Raw genomic sequence first — 21,931 nt, forward strand, 5'->3', positions numbered from 1 at the left:
ACATGACCTATAGGAGAGAGAACCTCAGGTTAACCCCCTATCACCTTCATATCAATGTTCTACCAGTGGTTTATGCATTGCCCACTGGTTTAACTGGTCTCTCTGGTCACAGGCATGGTGGTTTGAATATTGTTAGTCGTGTTATAATATATTCAATGCATCTTGTCATTTTCTTGTACAATGGAGGGTCGGCCTTACGCTGCATTGGAACATGAAAGAGTCATCTTCAATTCTTCTGTTATTCCTCATTTATTCCGAACTTGTAATATAAATAATTCAATAATAGTGATAACTGTCATATAAATATTTCATTGATTGTCAATGGGAGATTTGCACAAAGGTTTGTGTTCTGTGAAGATTCAGCCCTCGAGCCTAGAATCAATATTAGACATTGAGAGATCTCTTATGACTACACAAATGATATCGAAAGAACCTGTCAAGCCAATTGTTCACTTTTGGGTACCCTGAAACGGTGAAACCAATATGTACACACATACCATCAAATAAAAGCTGAGAATCTCTACTTTGTTTGATTTCAAATCAAGTGTAGAGCCAAAAGAGGACAACATGTTTCACTGTCCCCTTACTTACGCAGGACACTGTATTTGTATGATTTATAAGTTTCTCTTCCAAGTATAGGTTTGTTTCTTCGTGGACAGCATTTTGCACTGTCAGCAGTTAGCTAAGGTGTGCAGTATCCTAGGTGCAACATTTGAGAGAAGGTGATAAAGATCTTTCACTGTTTTCATCAGGTACAAAGTTTGCACCTTTTTGCCCCAGTAGGTGATAAAAAACCCACCACCAAAAACAAAGATAAAACAGTTCTCAGTTACACGTATACTTTATTGTTTTACACTTTCGCAATAAATTGTGCATATATATATATATATATATATATATATATATATATATATATATATATATATATAATTGTGCATATATATATATATATATGCACAATTTATTGCGAAAGTGTAAAACAATAAAGTATTGTTTTACACTTTCGCAATAAATTGTGCATATATATATATATATGCACAATTTATTGCGAAAGTGTAAAACAATAAAGTATTGTTTTACACTTTCGCAATAAATTGTGCATATATATATATATATATATGCACAATTTATTGCGAAAGTGTAAAACAATAAAGTATACGTGTAACTGAGAACTGTTTTATCTTTTTTTTTTTTTTTTTTAATCTTTTAATCTTTTTTTTTAATATATATATATATATATATATATATATATATATATATATATATATATATCCTCTATTATAGTATATACTGTATTACTCCATTGTTCTAAGCCTCTGTACAAATGCTTAGTAAACATTGCCCCAGGGGTTGTGCAGAGCTGGCATGTGCAGTGCAGTTTCATGTTTAGTGGGGTTAATGCGCCCTTGACCTGCTCTCGGAGGTGCTGTCCTCGTTTGTACTCTGCTGGGAACCGGACCACGTGGAGCAGAGGGCAGCGAGCTTTAACAGGTCAGAGGAAACAAGCACACACAAGCCCAACCATGACCCCTTCCACCCTCCCCACCCCCAGAAGGGGCCAAGGGGAGTGAGTTACTGGGATTTTTTTTCTTCTCCTGTCAGGCAACGCTATCTACCCTGCCCCAACGAGCTTCCCCTTCAACACATCACTTATTTGTTTATTTGTTAACCTAATGTCAATGATTCACGTGTCATTATTGGTGAGGCAGAGGCTGCGAGTGGTCAAGAAGGAATGTCATGGACTCCCCTTGAATTCATGAAAGTGGAAATATGGTCACACCTGATCACCAAGTAAATTAGGTTAATTACTTATACCGTCAGGTGTAAAGTTAGAGGTAAGATTAGGGTCAGGCTTAAGGTTGCAGGGTATGGTTAGGAAGCTTGCACCCTGTGTTGTTCGGTTGGTAGCATGGAGCATGGTACTTGTGTGACAAACAGCATTCAAACTCAGGTCTCCCATAATGAAGACACAAGCGGACACATTAGACCAAGAGGACCTGCTCATGGTCTGAAGGCAACACTTAAGTTTAAATGTATTTGGCAGGGCTGCCTCATCAGCCTGATTCCAAATCACCTCTGCTACATTAGTAACACTTACTGTAGATTGTGGGTTTTATTCCCACTTGCACCATAAGGTACACTGGATAAAAGCTTCTAGCAAATTGCCTTTGTCCTTTCTAACATAGCCACATGCCCATGGTTGGGTAGGTTAGTCTCAGGGGAGGCTGATGGAGGTAGAACACATGTGTTGGATACCATTCCATGCATTACATTGAGCCCGTCCTCCGATTTCTACCTCCACCAGCCTCCCCTGGTTGGTCTGTAGGTGGATGGGGGTGGGGGGGCTTTTTCGTTAAGTGTGACTGAGAGTGATGGGGCCAACATGATCTCATCAATCATTAGAAAGATATTGTAAAATATTATTTACCCAGAAAATGTAAAGATGTGACCTTTGTGTGAAATCTTCAAGTTTACATGAAGCACTTACGTGGTGGCAAGGTGTTCGCCTGCTGTGAGAGTGGATAAATAAACAAGTACGTCGTACTTACCTCACCAAGCTAAAAGATTAGTCATATCTTTACATTTGTCTTATATGACTCATATCTTTGCATTTGTCTTATATGACTCATATCTTTGCATTTGTCTTATATGACTCATATCCTTACATGTGTCTTATACAGTATGAGTCATATCCTTACATAATTTATTCAACCAGGGGAGTCCCACTGAGATGTGATTTTTTTTTTGATAAATAGCACAGAGAACGAAGAGGTATTGTGTAACAGAGAAACACATAAAAGCACACTATGTTTAAGAAAAAAATGCAACTCAGCGGTGGGATTATAAATCTCTATTTCAACATATGGTGGACTTCCTTCCTGCTGTTCACTCCCCTTTCCTCAATGCGCCCTCCTCAGAGAGCGCAGATCCAGATTCTGTTCTCTGTGTGGAGATGACCTGGGCTGAACCCTCCTTCCACCATTGCACTGGCCTGTCAGAGTGAGTGGGCGATCAGAGATACCAACATCAAGGCTGCAAAGGCAAGCTCCCAGCACTGCGTGACGGCTCCACTCCCCTCTCTCTCTCTCTCTCTCTCTCTCTGTGTCTCTCTCTCTCTTTCTCTCTCTCTCCCTTTCTCTCTCTGTCTCTCTCTCTCTCTCTCTCTCTCTCTCTCTCTCTCTCTCTCTCTCTCTCTCTCACACTATGCTCTCTCTTTTTCTCAGCCCTTTTTCTCTCTACTCTGTATTTGCTCAATTTCTCGCTCCGGTGCTGTGCGCTGCTCTCTCTCTCTCTGCTCTTGTTATCCTCTCTCGCACCCACAATTCTCTCTCTTTTTTCCCTCTCTTTTTCTCTCCCCGCTCTCTCTCTCTATCTCTTTCTCTACGCTCTCTCTCCATTCTCTCCCCCATCTCAGCTCCTGCTCTCCCTCTCTCCCTCTGCTCTCTCTCCCTCCCTCCCTATGTCTCTGCTCTCCCTTCCACTTCTCCCCTCCACTTATTTCTCCCTTTGTGCTCCCCCTTTCTCCCAATCTGCTCTCTCTATCTCCCCCTCCTCTCTTCCTCTCCCTCTCTGCTCTCTCACCCCGCTCTCGCTCTCTGCGCTGTCACCCCACTCTCCTTCTCCTGCTTAGCTCCTGCTCTCCCTCTCTCCCTCTCTGCTGTTTCACCCCGCTCTCCCTCTCCCTCTCTGCTGTCTCTCCTCCCCCTTCCCTCCCCCTCCTCTCTGCTGTCTCTCCCGCCTCTTTCCCCCTCCTCTGCGCCTTGCCATGGCCCTTCCATCCAGACGCCTGCAGGGGCTGATGATACCATAGCAGCTGCTCAGAGGAGGTATGTACCTCCCACTGAGACACTGGAGCTGCTGGTATGGCCCCATCAATATTTAGTGTTAATGTGTTTGTATTCTCTGGTAATTTTATTAAAATATTTGCTTTGATAATATCAAAAAGAAAGCGCAAGTCTGGAAGCCACCTCTTTCGATATATTCAATATATACTTGAGGCACACGTTTCAGTCTCAATGGCATGGCATTATTTAAATTGATTTAAATTGCTACATTATGTTCAACCCTGCATTCACCTACTCAGCTAGCCGGTTATGATAACAAACTGCTGTATGTTCTGAAATTACTACCTAAGTGGGTCTGTTAAGTGTTGCCAAAATACTACCTGCAGGAGGAAATTTCCACTCTAGCGTTGAAATGCTTTAAGGCTCTTTACATCCCCCTCAAATCCATATCTGATTTTCCTTCCCTGAAATCTGGGTCTGGTCTCTGATAGGGTTGTGTGAGGTTGCCTTCTTTTTGTTGGCCCCACACTGTCAACATAGCATCTGCTAAGTATTAGAATTTCTCTCATGTGGAGCCCTGCTTAGTATATAGAAAACTATACATAACCAAAGACAGCAGCATCTTGGTCTCTGTGGCCAGTTCCTAGCCCAAAACAAAACAAACAATTGTTTCTCTTCTATATGCCTCCCTCCTTATCCCCCCATCCTCCTCTCTCTCTCATCCCTCATCCCTCTCTTCTTGTCTACTCTACTGATTGCAATTTGTTCAGTAAAGTAACTGAAGTACAACAGCAGCTCCTCTCCTCCTACTCTTCATCCACCACCACCACCCCTCCTCCTCCTCTTCATCTGTCCTTCTTTCCCCTCTTCTCTCCTCTCATCCCTCGCCCTTCTTCCCACCTCCCCCTTCTCTCCTCTGTGCTCCTCTCCCCTTCTCATCAATCCCCCTCCTACCCTCTCTTCCTCCTCACCCTTCCTCCATCCCTCTCACCTGATTGTCAGCAGCCTTCATCTCCTCTTCCTCATCATCCACCCACCCCTCCCTCCCTCCCTCTCTCCCTCCCTCCTCTTCTGCCTCCCCCCTCCCTCAGTCCCTCTCTCCTGATTGTCGTTTGCTCAGTGCCATCTGAGGTAGCAGGCCCAGGCCGGCGGAGCTACAGATTTACCCAGCAGCACACGTCACCAACAGGGGAGCGCAGAGAGCTCAAAATAGCCCAAACAGTACCGGGTGAATGGGGACCTAAGTGGCGGTTACTGAGGACAGATCTGACAACAAAATGGGGCTTTTCAGACCAGATGTGAAGAAGCGTTAGTCTCTTGTCTGATCACCTTTCAATTATCAAATTGTTATGGGTAATGCTAGAGAGCATGTGATGTGGTTGTTCTACAGAGAGGGGATGTGTTTGGAAACAATTACATTGACTTGATTTAATGTTATTCACAGGAGTGCTACACCGGGATGCAGCGTGTGTATTCCGTGAAGTACCTGTCAGTGCAGTCATTTAACCTGCTACACCAGAAACGTCAACAGTTGCGCTTGTGAATGCAGAATAAATATCCCTCCCTTTCTGCATGGAACTTCAAATGTATCAATTCCTGACGTTGAACTTGTTGTTTTACGTTGAGAGTCCTGTCAAATCAGACAGTTGGGGCTTGTCCTTTACCTCCAAATATAAACAAGGACTGTATTTTAGTTTATCAGCTAGTTCTTCAAACAGGTACCGCGATTGTATGCATGTATTGCCAATATCAATGCTTCTATTACGTTATCATACTATGAAACTGAGTGAATATGTTTTGAAGCATTGAAACCTATCATTTCAGGCACTTTGTATGGGGTTTATGCACGTGGATCAGTGAAAATAGACTCCAATACCAATTTTACACAGTCGCTCAATGTCTACACTTTACGCACATGCTGGTGTAGCAGGTAACATTGACTACAATAGGAGTCGATCAACTCCGTCCCACGGACGTGGATTTCACGTCCATAGTGTAGCAGGGCTTATTCCTCTCTCAGTTTGCAAAATGGCACAGCTTGTGTACTCTGGTTGTAAACTTTGATTAGGAATGTTGGCAAAGTCATGGCGGTTGGGGTTGATAAAGGAGCTCTCGCAGGGCGTGATTGTGCAACACTGAACAACATACATATTGTTGTTGAATACAAACAGAAGACACATCAAAGGGCTCTGTAGATATGAGTTACAGTATGCATTTAAAACCATCTGACAACAGCTGATTAAAACAATGTCATACTCTGGAAAACGTTTCAGTTGAGATGAGTCCACCCTGAATGATTGAGAAGAAATGACTAAGAAATGAGTCTACTATTGTCTCAGATGGTCACTGTCACTAAAGCTTTACGGTACACAACATTGACACAGTGAGGAAGATTTGAACCTGAGGTGAGTATTCTAGACTAGGTGAGCTTCATGCAACCATTATGAGTAATGGTATCTATCACAGCTCTTAGTGTCAATTTATCTCCGAATTATAGAGCAGAAAATGATCTGAGAGAGCACTCATGAGTGTGTTCATGAGTTCATTCCAAACCCTCTGACGTCTGAACGACACTAAGCTATGGAGATCAATGATCAGAAGAATATGTTTCATGTACTGACAACAGAGGGCCCCAATTTGCTGGAGCAAATAGTGCTGAGCAGAGCAACATTACAACTCTGAATACTCAATATGACATTGTTAATATCTGATATTGAGATATTAACAATGTTTTTGAGAAAACTGTGATCATTCATCCAGAGTTTTAGTAAACAGTCTGAAAAAGCATTTGCATATCATGGAAATACTAGTTAAGAGTATTAAAAACTCCCATCGGATGATGTATTATTGTGTCTATTAGAAATATTACGGTAAAGATGGAAGACTTTGCGCCCATTTTACACATTGTTGCACATGCAAATTGGAACCCTATAGGCTGTAATATAAAGAGGAATTGACTGGCCACATACAAACGGTCTTCAATCATCTTCCATCATCACTTGGGTGTGTGTGCTACATATTTGCAACCAAGTAGAGTAGTTTACAATAGTGTCTGATTGAGTTCTAGCAAAACACAATACCTCTTCTCTGAAGTGGCTTCCTGCCCTCTTCTTTCACAGCAGGAGATGCAAGTAGAGACTGGAACATTTAAATACTCTCAATAGCTTTAAAATGTATTAAAAAAACAACAAACAAACAAAACAATGCTCACCCAAGCCCTCCAAATAGAGTGTGCCACATAGTTAGCCAGCTTGTAACCTAGCTCACTGAGATCTTTAGAAGCTTGCATAATTGCAGGCTGTTTTTCTTGCATAAGGGGAAAAAGCATGTGGGGTTTAATTATGAACGGCGAACAAAGGAAACATTCAGGGTTTTTCTTTTCTTGTTTTAGAGCACACAGACTCTGTAATTCCTAGAATTTCAGCAACAATTTCTTTGTAAAAAAGCCCAGTCTCCAGGACAACCTTCACCCCAATGAGCGGGAGTATTTATGATGACTGGCATCTGTTTGATGCTGGAACAAATACATGCGGGTTTAGTAACACCCCCTTCTATAATGTATAGCTGTATCTACTGACAGGCCCCTCAGGGTCTTGCCTGAGATGGCCTCTATTCATCTATTTCCATCATCCATCTCACATGCTTGACTTGAAGTAATGTAACCATTATTCTGAAACTGTCTGTCAAGTTCAAAGTACTCATTAATGGACACAGTGTGTGTGTGTGTGTGTGTGTGTGTGTGTGCACGTGCGCATGAGTGGGTGTATGCATGTGTGCGATAGAGACAGAGAATGAGAGAGAGATAGTTTGTTTGAGTTTTCACATTAACGCTTAGTCCCTCTGTGTATGGAATCCACACCGGCAAAAGCTTGATTTAGAGTCGAGGGTTATCCCATTTCACATCAGTTCTGGATAATCTGACTTTTTTCGGTTATTTTATGAGACAATAGACTTTTTGTCCCTGCAGCATTGAGGGGAAAGGAGAGAATGTTGGCAACAGACTACAGGATTTGGGAAAATCTGAATATTGAGCAATTAAGGCACCGAAAGGGATGGTAGTAATTATAATGTGTGCCGCTATTACATCGGTGTCCTGTAGAGGGAGGCACTGTGCCATCTACAAGGAAAAAACATGCATGGGGTGAATCTCAAAAGCCTTCATTCCTCACATCCTCTCTCCTTGCCTCCTTCTGGGAAGGTCAGAAGTGATAAACCTCAGATCTCCTTCTACAAAGCCTTTTGAGAAGGAGGCAAGGAGAGGCGACATGAGAAATCAATGATTGATATAGCCCATAATTAATATTATCTCCTATAAAGCAAAGCACTTCAGAATGCTGGGCTGGAGCAAGAGTCTGCTCACTCAGTAGTTGTCCAGAACAAGCGTTTCTCACCATAGCTTTGTGTTATAAGAAGACATTACAGTCCCTGTCCCAAATCAACCCTTACCCTCTAGGCACTTGTGTAGATCTGAGAGGATTAGATAGATGTCTGAGGAATAGGGCTCGGGGTTGATTACGGAGTCAGGGCTTGAGTGAATCATCACTGAGCTGTTACGATAGTGAATATGAACAACTCTGTTGACGCACTGATATTTTTGTCCACTAGATGTCCCTAGAATTTAGTCACATTTAGTCACTATTTTGGTTACATTTCACAGCCTCCATGTCATAATAATGTAATAACATGGTCATGTATAATTTCTATAATAATACAATGACATAAGACAACATGAACAGTTATGAAAACTAGAAGCTTCTTAGTTTCAAATTGCAATGCACTCCCTCCTGTACTTTTTATTCATATCGCAATCAGCTTTGTTTTGTTCAACGTCTACTCCAATTTCTTCGCTTAAGTAAAGTCAACCACATCCACATCAGATGATGGTGACAGCTTCACAATCATCTGCTGCTAAACGGCTTCATCCAACAATCCATTTATGTCACATTTCATAAACATTCTGATAACCATACATTGACAAATGTACAAAGTTCAGTGTCAGCAACAATATTTCAAATAAAGTATGCATAAAAGAATAATAAACTTAACATCTTTGTAATGACTCCAAATGTTACACAGCATATATAAGCAGTCACCTAAGAAAAGTACTCAGCAAGAGAGGCATTGCATTATTGTAACAATATCCCAACAAATACATGAGAAGTACATAACGAGGTCACAGCATTGTCCGCAAATAGCAGCCATTCACAAGATACCTGAGTGAAATGCGTACTTATACTGTAGGCCACAGAAATACAACTGTCACATTAATACATTGTCATGTATAATGAAGTCATTTGCATGAATTATGCTTACTGTGTAAGCATACAAAACACTTTCAGCAGGAAACTAATTATAAATGTTTTCAATTAACCCTCACCACAAGGCCATTCATAGGTTTGACAATCTTCTGCATCTCATGTTAGAAATAATACCTGACTGAATTAATCTATACCACTCTCATGCAGGGAATTGCCAGCTTACAGTTATGTGCCCTTCAGTTATGAAAGAGAAATATGTAATAATACTTTAAAGTTGTAACCCGGCATCCACTGTTTTCCAATCATTTTTTGTTTTCCTCCTACCACAAAAACTGTATTAAACTCTCTCCATTTTCAACATGAAAGCCTTCACAACACTGCTGCTGCAGTTTTTCTGGCCTTATTCCCTTTTAAAATTGTGCACTTGGCAGCTCATTCATAAAATACAACATAAATACAAATACAACTATTTTCAAGTAAAGCCGTGCCTAAAAACAGACATGTGTTTTGTTTGCCATCAAAAGCCAGTAGCTTGCATCAGTACAAAGCCTATCTCCCTGTCCTTTGATGATGACATCATGACAGAGAGAGGGAGTAGTCAGTAGTTAGAGTACTGTAGTGTAGATGCGGGGTACAAACCTCGAGGTGTTTTGTGTCGCTTATGGCACTTTATTCATTATGTCACTAACTGCTATGAGAGTGCACAGCACAGCCAGCCTGGTATCACTAACTAAGTGTATTAATACGGACGCGTGATTACAGGTGTCCTGTAAGCTGACAATTCTCATTTGCTCAGGGAAAACAGCTACAAAAAGACAAATATGCATCATAACTGTTTTTGTTTTATATAACTATATTTGGTTTTCATTCGCTAATTCCTGCTGCAATGTTTGCTAGTATAACAGCGTACACCTATTTTTTCAGGTATAAATCAGCGGACACTACAACCCTCAAGGACCGAGGTTGAGTCCCGCTGAGACCATATATACTGAAAAATGTATGCACTGACTGCAACGTAAGTCGCTTTGGATAAAAGCGTCAGCTAAATGGCATACATTATTATATAGTTAAGCACTACTACTCAAACTGTCAGGTTTGGCTCTGAGGAAGCTGATGAGGAGCTCGTACGTGGCGAACACCACCATGTTGACAGGGAAGGCCCGCAGCCAGTTGATGGCCAGGCTATTGATGAACACCCTGCTGCCCTCCACACGGACAGTCTCAGTGATGCAGTTGACAAAGCCCTTGTATCTCTTCATCTCCCTGACTCCGTCCATCTGCAGACGGGCCTTGATCACGTCCATGGGCGTGGCCACAGTCCAGCCAGTCATACCAGCCAAACCACCCGCCAGCAACACTCCAGTCCACTCTGAGAATCAAGAGAGTTGGGGGGGGGGGGGTTGATACACTGCTGTTATTTTTGGACAAGGTTTGATCAAAGCAGACAAAATAATATGTGGCACAAACAAAGCCATCATGAGAAGCTAGAGTGGTAACATTACACAATATTATGTATAATACACAGAATAGATTCCTCCTATCCCCACCATTCTGGAACACTGAGTCCTCTTGAATGAGCCTCAGCTTCTGACTGATAAAACTTCACTTACCTGGTCCCTTCTTCCCTGGAGGGGTCAGCAATTCACAGAGTGTGCTGTAAGTCAGGAAGTATGTAGCGAAGGATGGTCCGTCTCTCATGATGAGGGGGAGAGCCCCCCTGTAGAGGCCCAGCACCCCCTCCTCTCTGACGATGGTCATTAGACAGTGGACGGGCCCACTGTACTTGGGTTTGGGCAGGTCGATACCACCTCGACTGGACTCTGTCTGGCACTGCAGTCTGACTTTCACAATGTCACCGGGTGACATCACTGTCACCTGTGTGGGGATAAATTAGGCCATGCCACTGTCCTCACACGCACATGGTTCTGACTTATCAGCTGTACCCCCTAAAATGGAGGGGGTAACACATGTCGGGTCCCACTTTAGATTGAGTTTGATTGGAATGCATTTACATGACTGTTACATTGGCAGTTAACACTGTAATTACATTGTAATTAAATGTAACTTCCAATGTAACTACCATGGCAACATACAATATTAGCGCACCTAACATAAAGTGGGACCGATATGACACTGTCCTCCCTTGAACATCAGCGCCATGAGCGTCCAATCAGAAATTGAGCATTACCTGAGCCACACCCCCAGCCAGCCCTGAGAGGAAGATGTCCAGTTTGGTGTTTGGTGCTCCAGCACCCCCTCGTAGCTGGCTCAGGCACTGCCGGCAGTTCATGTAGGTGCCAAACACTACAGAGGAAGTCATGGAAACCGTGGTAAGGGGCAGAGCCATCCCCTTGAAGAAGCCATGTACCTGGAGGAACCAGAGAGAGAGGTGTTGGGGGTGTTGATGGACTCGACTGATGACTTGAATAGGGTGACTAATGAGAGACTCCCTAAACGATTAGTGAAGGACTCCATAAACGACTGTTACATACCCCTTCCTTTCTAACTGTCGCTACGATGCACTGCCATATTCCAGTAAATTGTTTTTGAGTTTGTATCCTGACCTAAGAAAAATAAGTAAGCCACACAATCGTTAACATAAAGGTTAGGGTCTATGCTATGCCTCAAATATTTTCATTTCAATCAAAAAATAAACTTACCTTAACTGTGTCAAAAGGGTACCCAACAGCAACCCCACATGCCCCTTTGTGTAGACAGAGAAATGGAAATCAAGACCTCTGAAAGTTTACCAGGAGTAGAGAGAGAAGATGCCAAGCAGCCTACCCCATTGTAATGAAAACCACTTTGTTGGCATCAAGTGAACCCTCCAGAATGTAGGTAATCACCCACAAAATACATGGTAACATTAACAGCATTTGGTATTCAACAAAGTTATACCGATATTGCATGTAAAGGGTATAAATTGTGTTGAATTCAAAATAGCATATAGCAAATAGGCAAAATAGCATAAATGAAATAGCTTCAACATAATTTCTGGGCAAATAACTGCTGAAGAATGCATGAGGTAAGGCATTACAACCAAATGTTGACTGTCATTTGGGATACTGTCATAGGTACGCGTCTGTAAAAACCATATACTGTACACAGAGGCGGACAAGACAGATTGATGACGGACAGGTCAACACTGCCAAGAAGGATTTGGGGCTTTGAGACCTTATACACAGAGGAGGCCAGGACAGATTGGTCATGGACAGGTCAACACTGTCAAGAAGGATTTAGGGCTTTGAGGCCTTATCTTGACAAATCCTTGCAAGTCAAAAGTAAAAAAAAAAGAAGGCTACATTCATGCACGTTAGATCTGTTTTGCACAACCCCAAAATCTGGACAAAGATTTGAAGGATATGGCATTGGGAATATCAACTGAACTCAACTCAACTCATCCGGATAGGGCTAGTTGCTTAGGCTACACAGCATTTCTAACTTTACTCTAAGACTTACGTTCTTGAGATTTAACACGACCTATTGTACAGTACACTTATAGAGGACACTGGAAACCTTCCTACAGTTGTATTATTAGTTTGTATGTTTGCCGCTGTAGCTGCAATTACCTACCTCCAATGGATCCTGCAGCGAAATCGGCAATATGCATCCTTGCCCAGAAAAGAACAGGGTTGATATTTCTAATATCAACGTAAATCCATTCTGCTCATGTTTCCGCGGAAATCGTACCGTCGTATCTGTCAGTAAATGCGTGGACCAGCTGCTAGTGCCACACTATGACTGCTCTGCGTCCTTCATACCAAATAACACGTGCAGCTGCATATGAATCGCTTCTTCCGATAGTGGGGCCGAGTGAAGCCGAAGAAATCCGACGTTGCTGTTGGCAAGTCGAGGCTTGTGCACATACTGTTGAGGTAGAACAGTATTCTTCTATACTGTATCTACGCTTGTGCATGAATGATTGGATTGGGGTATGCATGATTGGATTTAGGCACTGTTTCATTCAAATGTTTTATAACCGAGCAAACTTCATGCCATTGAGAATAATGATTTTTCAGTGACCTTGTATGTAGCCAAACCCAAAGCAATTATTATTTTCTTATTTCTTATTATTTAGACAGGATCAACCATTGCAATCATTGGTATAACGACAAACACACAATTTGAACTTATAAAAAAAACCCACCCAAATATGATCACCAAAAACAGTTTATGTTTTTATTCAATGACCCTCTTCAAAAGCGAAACATCACACGGCACTGCTGACGCAACCTTGAAAGCGTGGTCATTTTGATGCACAACCAATGAGCAATGGGGTAAGATCTTAAAATAGGGGTGTCGGCTTCGAAAATGTATTTTGATTGGATACGATGTTTTCCACGCCTCTCTGTCAACTGTCAAACGCTGTTACAGAAATAGTGAGATCAGGGGGTAGGTACTACTCATGGAGGTCGAATAAATGTATTTAACGAGAGAGTGAAAGCTTACTCCTTGATAGCTAACACAAACGGTGAGACGAAGATAGAAGACATTGACAAGTTGACTGCAGTGGTAGCAGCTAGCTAGTTAGCTAGGACATTATCTGCGAGACACGAGACTGGCCTAGCTCGCTAGCTAATACGGAATAAGGAAATAAGGAATAAAGATTCGGCATCAAAACGCAAAATAAGATAGCTGTTCGGTGAGATTGTAGACCTCTAAACTCTGAAGAGCGGTGATGGACTTTCTTGCTGGCTGCATTGGAGGTAAGTCAGAGATCAGCTAGCCAACCACTCTGACTCTCACCTTGATCATGACTGAGTTAGTAAGCGTGTCATGCTCGTTGCCACTTGCACATGCGATACTGCAAAAAGGGTATGTGGGATTCATTCCCTTTGAGTGCTATATATGCGCATGAAAGCTTTCGTAGCTTGCAAAATAGACATGCCACTAGCTATCTAGCATTGTAGTCTGTCACCATCATAGCATTTCTATGATGCAATTCCATTGCGTGATTTCAACTGCATTTTTCTACTTACCGCAGGTTGGCGCTTCACGCTAGGCGCATTCTCAAAATTCTTTCAATGGAAATTAACAACACGTGACATAATACTGTGAACATTAGACAACGTAATGTGGCGTAGTTGGGTTAGGTGATGTTAAAACCTTAGTAGTAAAATGATTGAAATGCATTGGCTAAAAGAACTAAGATGGAAGAGAGGCCTCCCAATTTCACACTAACAATAGGCTGAAACATTATTGGGAGGCATGACTTTTGTTGCAAGCCTACAGATTTTGTGTTGTGTATTGGGTTCACCTGAAGGGTAAACTATTGGCTATCTATCTGAACGATCTATCTGGGTACCCTGCCATTTACTGCTCACTATAAAATGCTCCAATATTACCTTGTTAGTATTCTGCTGATTAGATTTATTTACCAGTAATCAGGCCATAATGGTATAACTGTGGATCAGTTCTGTTCTGTTGAAAGCAAGAAGTGTCTTTATTTCAGGTGGTATTGTATGTATTATGATGTGGTTTTATTACAAGCTATCTATGATTTATAGATCAATTAACAGCCATGGAAGGTTAGTTATTCATATTTAATGACTTGGCTATGAGAAGAGAAAGATAAGATTGGTCCCTTCCTACTAGCACGCACAGCAATCTACAGGTGTTTTCCTACCACTTACAATATGAACCTCAATGTCCTCTGTGCACCCTGTTGGAAAATGGAAATGGAAAGCTTGCATGTATATGTCCTGACCTGTAATGTTACATACCAGGACATACAACCTAAGATAGCTCTGCTGTAAAAAGGAGAGGCATCTGCACACACACTCCCCCTCACAGGCCAATCACTCTCTTTCTTGTCACTGTCACTGTTCTGCTATGGGGGTGTCGTTGTCGCACAACCCATGTGGTGGCCCACCTGCTCAACGTGAGTTGACTGGCGGGAGAAACCTGACCTGACTCAGAGGGCAACCATAGCATGGCATAGTGGCATAGTGGCATAGTGGGAGTGAGTCTCTAAGAAGCAGAGCCTTACATACTGTACGAGAGCTGGCAAACTATCATCAGTGTTGGCACCAAACATTCAATAGCAATTGCACTAAACTAATTGTGTTTGAGCATTTGGAGCCAACTTTTACCCCATCAAAATTGTAAACCTTAAACCGAGTTTTTTTTTGTGGACTACATATATATCTAGGACTTTGACAAATACATTTGACTCAATGCTATGGAGTTTAGCCTACAATGTGATGATAACAAATGCTGCTCATAAGCAGACGGTAATCAGATATTAGTCCCGACTGCCATGAAGGTTAGAAGTCAGGAATATACATTACACAGGCTAACCAGTCACCCAACATTTGTAATTCTGTACCATGTACCATATAGAACAGTGCCTGCCACAAACAATAAGTCAAAATAGTAAAAACTGCATAGGCTTACTGTTGTATTGGTCTGTACAGGGCAATCACATGTCCCCCTGCTGTAGTTACCGTGGTATATAACAGTTATCTAACGTCAAATGTGGGTTATTTATTGCCTGCCTGTTACCAAGGACACAAATCATGGTGGTGTCCCGAGTGAGGTCACTGGAGATCATCATCCTCTCATACATATGCCCACTCACTGGTGTTCTTTTCCTGGCTTATGACTGGGACTGTGTCCTGAGTCCTGATTGGCTGGCTTGGGCCAGTCCCCCCCCCGTGACACACTGCAGGCGCTTAGAAAGGATTAGTTAGCAGTGTTATAGGCCTACCCAGAGAGGCAGTGACAGCCCAGAGTACTTGGATATCCTGGTTGAGTTGTATAATTATAAAGGGTGCCATGTTGGCACCAAACATCCCAAAAGACTATCACATTCCTGTGAGAATGCCAATTAGAATGTTATTGTTATGGACCATTTGGTGCCAACATGGAGGATAATTTGTCTGACTCTGTAGGGGTCAATGGCTCTGAGACAACCACAGTCAGGGTTCCAGGGATGGGGTTTCACTGTGCAGCCAGGGCCTCATATTAGGTGACACGGAAAGGCAAGACTCGGAAAGGCAAGGGTTGCAAAATTCCTATAAACCATGGCATGGTAACTTACTAGTCATTTTGGGAAATCATCAGAAATTGTTCTTAGAAAACCACTCTGCAAATGTAAAATGTATTTTATATATTGCTTTTCTTTGTGCCCATCTTGTCTGTGAGTTACAAGATGGTGGAACATTTTGTTATGGAGAAACATGCAGTTTAAGTCAGATTGCTCGCTAACTAGCTAACGTGGGCAAATCACCCGAGAGACAGATATGGAGGTTGTCATCAGTTTTGATACATAAGGTGTACATCCTCATGCACAATCTCAGAAATGCTTTTATAATTGTTATTTTGCATTGAGTATTCAGTAGGCTGTGGAGATCATTAGAGGAAAATCCAGATACAATTTCAGACGATGCATTGATAATTCCCAAAATTCCGGTAAACTACCAATGTTCTGAATGTTTCCAGGAAAGTTTTGAAATTTACCAGGAACATTTCCATCCTTTGCAACCCTAGTCAGAAGGCTCAGACTGGCATCCGTGCATGGGTACCCTGTGAGCCTAAGTTACATAACATTCAGAGAAGTTGTCATGTAGGACTAGCCTATCCCTGAAGGAGCCTATCCTCAATGGGTTTCCCAGATGAGGCAGCTGTGTCTAAAGTTAGAGGTTGATGCTGGGTACAGGGCTTAAATATCCTTCTCAGATAAATCACAGTGTTTTTTATCGTATGGTGATGGCTTCTGTGTGGGGAGACTTTTGAGACGTATGATTTAGGACTAGGCTACATTAGTAAACAAAGGTTTAGTGTAGATAATAGGAAGCCATTTGTCGCGTTTACTGATAATTTAGTTGCAATACATTTTGAAGTAAATCATACTGATCATTGCAAAGTCAAATTTGTGTGACTTAGGAACTTAGAACAAAGATACCATGTCATTTCTAAGAGGAACCAGTAGGCTATATCACAACAGTAACTTTAAGGTTGAAAATGAAAAGTTTCAGAAATCTGCTCTCAGTTCCAAATATTTTCCTACTGTAAATACTTCTTTCCCTCTTTCCTTCTCCTTCTAGGTGCTGCCGGAGTCTTAGTTGGACACCCCTTTGACACAGTCAAGGTAGGTTTTGGGTTTTTAAAATGTTTATTATCCTGTCATTTGTCACTGAATATAGATTCAGTTGCCAGGCTTAGTAGGCTTGTGTCAGATCAAACACAAACAATGACATGTAACATTCTGATAAGCGATATGACTAATTTTAGGATTAAATATCATGTAGCCCTGCTTGCATGTATTTACTATAAATTGTTCAGATTGTGTAGCCTACTCAAAACATGGATATTGGAGTTGTCCTTGTTACCTGTAACAGGGACTTTCTTCATTTTACAGAAAAAGTCTTACTGTGTTTGTAGATGAGGGATAAACTCCCTCTTCACAGCAATACACACAGTAGTAAGTACAGTTCAGGTCAATCCACCTGTCTCTGTGTGTCAGTTGTTTTTTGGTTTTGTTAAACCAGAAAATTAATTGGAACCCTCCCCAGCCCCCCACCAATGGATAACACTTTTAGTTAAAATTTGCTCATCCAGTCATGTCACAAAAATCATGTCTGTACACTTCATTGATATATGTGTGTGTAATGTTAATGTACACAGTGGCCCCTCCCTATTGTTCCTGTGTTGCTATGCTTATGTCAGGATGTGAGGTGATGTGCTGATCAGAAGGGAAGCTGATTGGACATCCAGATTTTGCTTTGACCTTTGACCTTTGTCCTGTCTTTCTCTCCCAGGTGAGACTCCAGGTCCAGAATGTGGACAAGCCTTTGTATCGTGGTACTTATCACTGTTTCCAGTCCATCGTACGGCAAGAATCAGTAAGTCCATTCTCCGTCGTTAACTCTGCATCTGTCCCATTGACATCAACAGAACACAACCGTATTGTGGTGTGCTCTGCCTCTTGGTCTGGGTTATTTACGGAAATAATGTTTCAGACCTCTCTGGTTTTGTGGAGTATCATTTTGCAAACACGTTGCATTACTTGAGATATTAACAATATCTCAACTGAACATTTTAAACAAAACACAAGAAAACATTTATTTTGACATTTTGGTTTTAGTTTTTTTTTCGTAATTCTGCCAACATCTTCTCATACACCCTCCAATGTTGTCATTCTACCGATTCTGTTTGATATTCAGGCATGAGCTACATGGTAGTGTTCAGTTGATTTGGCCTTCAGTGACCTGTTAATAAGGTCACTGTGTCCTGAAACTGGACCCCTGTCAGAAGATGTTCCTGGTCTTGTGACGCAGTGGGATGCCATTGTTGCGAGTCGTGCTGGAATACTCACTCTACCAATAGGGGTTGGAGAAGCAATGGAAATGGGGGGGCATAGACTATTTGTTTTCATGTATGTACTTCTTATGGATTTTCTTCTATGCATACTGTAACTTGTATCAATCCACATGCATGGGTTTATGTAGCAAGTAGGCCTATTATGTGGCTCTCTCGATTCTTTTCAATACAGTCTTATCCTAATACCTTAAATGGAGTACTCTGGGTAGTCTATATTTCTATGTGAAATTGAACTTCTTTCTTTCTCCTCCTCTTTCTCCCAGATGTTTGGCCTGTATAAAGGCATTGGCTCCCCCATGATGGGCCTAACCTTCATCAACGCCATAGTGTTTGGTGTGCAGGGCAACACCATGCGCTGGCTGGGCCACGACACCCCCATGAACCAGTTCCTGGCTGGGGCTGCGGCGGGGGCCATCCAGTGTGTCATCTGCTGCCCCATGGAGCTGGCCAAGACACGCATGCAGATGCAGGGGACGGGGGAGAAGAAGTCCAAGAGGAAGCTGTACAAGAACTCCCTGGACTGCCTCGTCAGGATCTACAAGCGTGAGGGCCTGCTGGGGGTCAACCGCGGCATGGTCACCACGCTGATCCGTGAGACGCCCGGCTTCGGAGTCTACTTCCTGGCCTATGACATCATGACACGCTCCCTGGGCTTCGAGCCTGATGACCCCTACATGATCCCCAAGCTGCTATTCGCTGGTGGGATGTCGGGCATTGCCTCCTGGCTGTCCACCTATCCTGTGGATGTGATCAAGTCCCGCCTCCAAGCGGACGGTGTGGGTGGTGTGTACCAGTATAGCAGCATTGCTGACTGCGTGCGGCAGAGTGTGAGGAAGGAGGGTCTGAGGGTGTTCACACGGGGCCTCACTTCCACCCTGCTCAGGGCCTTCCCTGTGAATGCTGCCACCTTCGCCACCGTCACACTGGTGCTGTTATACGCGAGGGGGGTGGAGGAGGGGCCCAAGGACTGTGAATCAGTGCCACCGGGCCACCACACACAGCTACAGCAGCAGGGCCAGCCCTCCAGCCTGTGACTCGTGTCTGGAGGTCTTTAACCCCATCGGAAGCACTCTGCTGTTGGGTGGGGTAGGAAAACCCATAGGCTGCTAATACTCTCTGAATCTATGTGTAGGACTCAAGTCCAGTGGTTCCCAAACTGGGAGAGTTGTTGCTAAAGACATGGTTTTGTTCTTGTTGGAATATGAATGTTAAGAGTAGAATTGCTTGAGGTTTTGGAGCTCAGATACCCCCGCCCGTCTCAACTCCAACCTGTATGTCACCATGATTTTGTATTGTGTGTGATCAGTCTCAAGACAGCCAGATGGGTCATAACTCTAAAACGTTTGGGAACCACTGCTCTAGACATGTTACTGAGCCACATTGTCGTGGTGGTGGCGAAGGTATCACATACGCTGACTGATCATTCAAGCTACATATGTATATCTATAAATATGCAGTGTGAAACTGCAGTTGTAAATATCACTTATTATGGGGGTTTATTTTGTATGATGTTTAAAAGCAACCTTTTTTTCCTGCCTTATGATATTAACACTTCTACTGATATGGAGAAGCCAAGCACTGGAAGATTAGACAAAGAAAGAAAATGGAATGTAGCAGTGACAGCGGTTGAACCCATAGCTTGACTTCTCCCTCCTCTGTCGGACCCTCCTCTTATATTTCCCAAACCAAAAAAGCTGAGGTTAATGTTATGTTATTGTTATAGTTAGGTTACAGTGAGGCTTCGGTTACTAACAAAAATCACTTCCTGTTGTTGTTCTCTGTAAGTCTACTATTTTGAGCCTGCTCATCTAACTGACGCATCAACACTGTTTTTCTTTCCATTTTCTTTCATACTATTTTAGCTTCTAAGCAGATTTATTGGAAGAGAATATTGACTAAAGCATTTCATGTTAGATTGTATTCAGCAAATGTTGTTATCCATTGTAAACTAAGACACAACCTTATACTGTATCTGAGTGACATTTGATGGCTGAATGAAGTCCAGAATGTGACATTTTTTGTTTAAATCTCTAGTTCTAGTTGGCTAGGTTGTGTTGAGTTATTGTGTTGTGTTTTCTGGATGGCATTCATGTTTTACTGACTAATGCAATGTTTTGCCCTTCATGTTTTACTGGTGAATAGATTCAGAGAATTTTATATCTGTCGATTTGATTCGCTAAATAGCACTGTAAATATCGCAAATGCTAGAATGAAAATTGTTTGTGTAGCTTCATCCATGTTTGGGCCAGAATGTTATGGTTGTTGGTGTCAACTAATGTGTCTCTTGAACTGACAACCCTTTGGCTCCTCTCAATATGCAGCCTTTAGTGTATCAGCCTGTTCTTCCCAGGTATTCTACAGGATTGCCCTGGTAGTCAACGGGGCAGTTTGGCATCATTTTGCTGGTTTACAAGCAGCTGAAACTGTATTTGCACAGAGCAGCCGATCTCTCTCTCCTATATGCATGGGAAGATTTGTCTATTGTTTCAGTATGAGAAGATTCATATGGTGTCTGTGGACCTAACAGTACACCAGTACTATCAACACAAAATCTATCTATTACTGATTCAGTGCTCTTGCATTCCTCCACTTCAAAGGGAGAAACACATGGGAAACAGGGAAGTCACAAATGCACTGGATATGTTGAATGTATTGCAAACATACTTTCACCTCTCCCACAACTGCAATCAGACTGATACTCAGTATAGAACCAATGGAATGGAGACCTGGAACCATCATAGCTGCTATTTTATGCATTTGTTTGGTTGTGAAGAAAGTATTTTGTTGCTGAGATACAAGATCTATTTCCCTTGTATGCTGCTGCCCTGATGGTGGTTGAAAGGTGTCAGTTATAAAACAAAAAAACGATTGTAATGTGACATTCAGTAATCTCAGAAGGTTTTGCTAATTCAAATCACTAATTTTAACCTCTTGTATCTTGTACTGCATGTATCAGCTATGCCATGAGTTTGTCATAATAGGATGTTTTGTTATCAACTGAGGATAAGCTCTACCTTGATTGTTATGAGGTCAAAACAATGAATATTCTATTCATGTTATTGTATTTCTTCAGTACAAGATACAACAGAGCAACAGACCGATGGGCATTTTCAAATCATGTGGACTCTAGCTTTGAGAAAAGATGCAATATGTACAGTATGTGATCCAAATATGTCATATATATGATCTGGAAGTGGGTGGAAAATGTAAATATATAAAGACCTATATTTTTTATCTCATTAGTTGTGGTGTCCCAAATGTTTAGGTTTGAACAAGGCTCAGGGTTTTAAAGGGCTCTTTTGTCATTTAGGTTTTGCTGTTTGAAGATGAGATTGGAAAAGAAAAGCAGAAAACATTGAGATGTGATATGATATTTTTTATAACAAACTAATTTAGCTAGTCAGTGTATTTCTCTGCATCGGTTAATAACATCCTGTAGAAATTGGAAAATAAAAATGACTGACTCAGACTTCATTCTCTGCTTGTCATTAAGTTTGTGCTTTAATTTTCATACTGCATTTTTCATTCTTACAGATCATCGAAATACGTTTGTTTTTGCAAATC

At 42.0% G+C, this 21,931-nt stretch overlaps 2 protein-coding genes across 2 annotated transcripts; one reads left to right on the forward strand and one right to left on the reverse strand.

Annotated features, from left to right (window-relative positions):
• Positions 1 to 8,573: 8,573 nt before the first annotated feature.
• slc25a47a (solute carrier family 25 member 47a) lies at positions 8,574 to 12,773 on the reverse strand. Its single transcript, XM_083688471.1, has 6 exons — positions 12,617 to 12,773; positions 11,704 to 11,747; positions 11,536 to 11,607; positions 11,232 to 11,411; positions 10,654 to 10,918; positions 8,574 to 10,412 (listed from the first exon to the last, which is right to left on the reverse strand). The coding sequence occupies exons 1-6, from the start codon at positions 12,651 to 12,653 to the stop codon at positions 10,111 to 10,113; spliced, it is 900 nt and encodes a 299-aa protein (XP_083544597.1). The 5' UTR covers positions 12,654 to 12,773; the 3' UTR covers positions 8,574 to 10,110.
• A 667-nt stretch (positions 12,774 to 13,440) lies between these two features.
• Positions 13,441 to 20,563, forward strand: LOC310818232 (mitochondrial basic amino acids transporter-like). The gene is made up of 4 exons (XM_083689082.1): positions 13,441 to 13,749; positions 17,092 to 17,135; positions 17,806 to 17,889; positions 18,631 to 20,563. The coding sequence occupies exons 1-4, from the start codon at positions 13,722 to 13,724 to the stop codon at positions 19,399 to 19,401; spliced, it is 927 nt and encodes a 308-aa protein (XP_083545208.1). The 5' UTR covers positions 13,441 to 13,721; the 3' UTR covers positions 19,402 to 20,563.
• Positions 20,564 to 21,931: the final 1,368 nt, after the last annotated feature.

This window comes from Argentina silus (assembly GCF_951799395.1).
Source record: "Argentina silus genome assembly, chromosome: 17".
Lineage (NCBI taxonomy): Eukaryota > Metazoa > Chordata > Actinopteri > Argentiniformes > Argentinidae > Argentina > Argentina silus.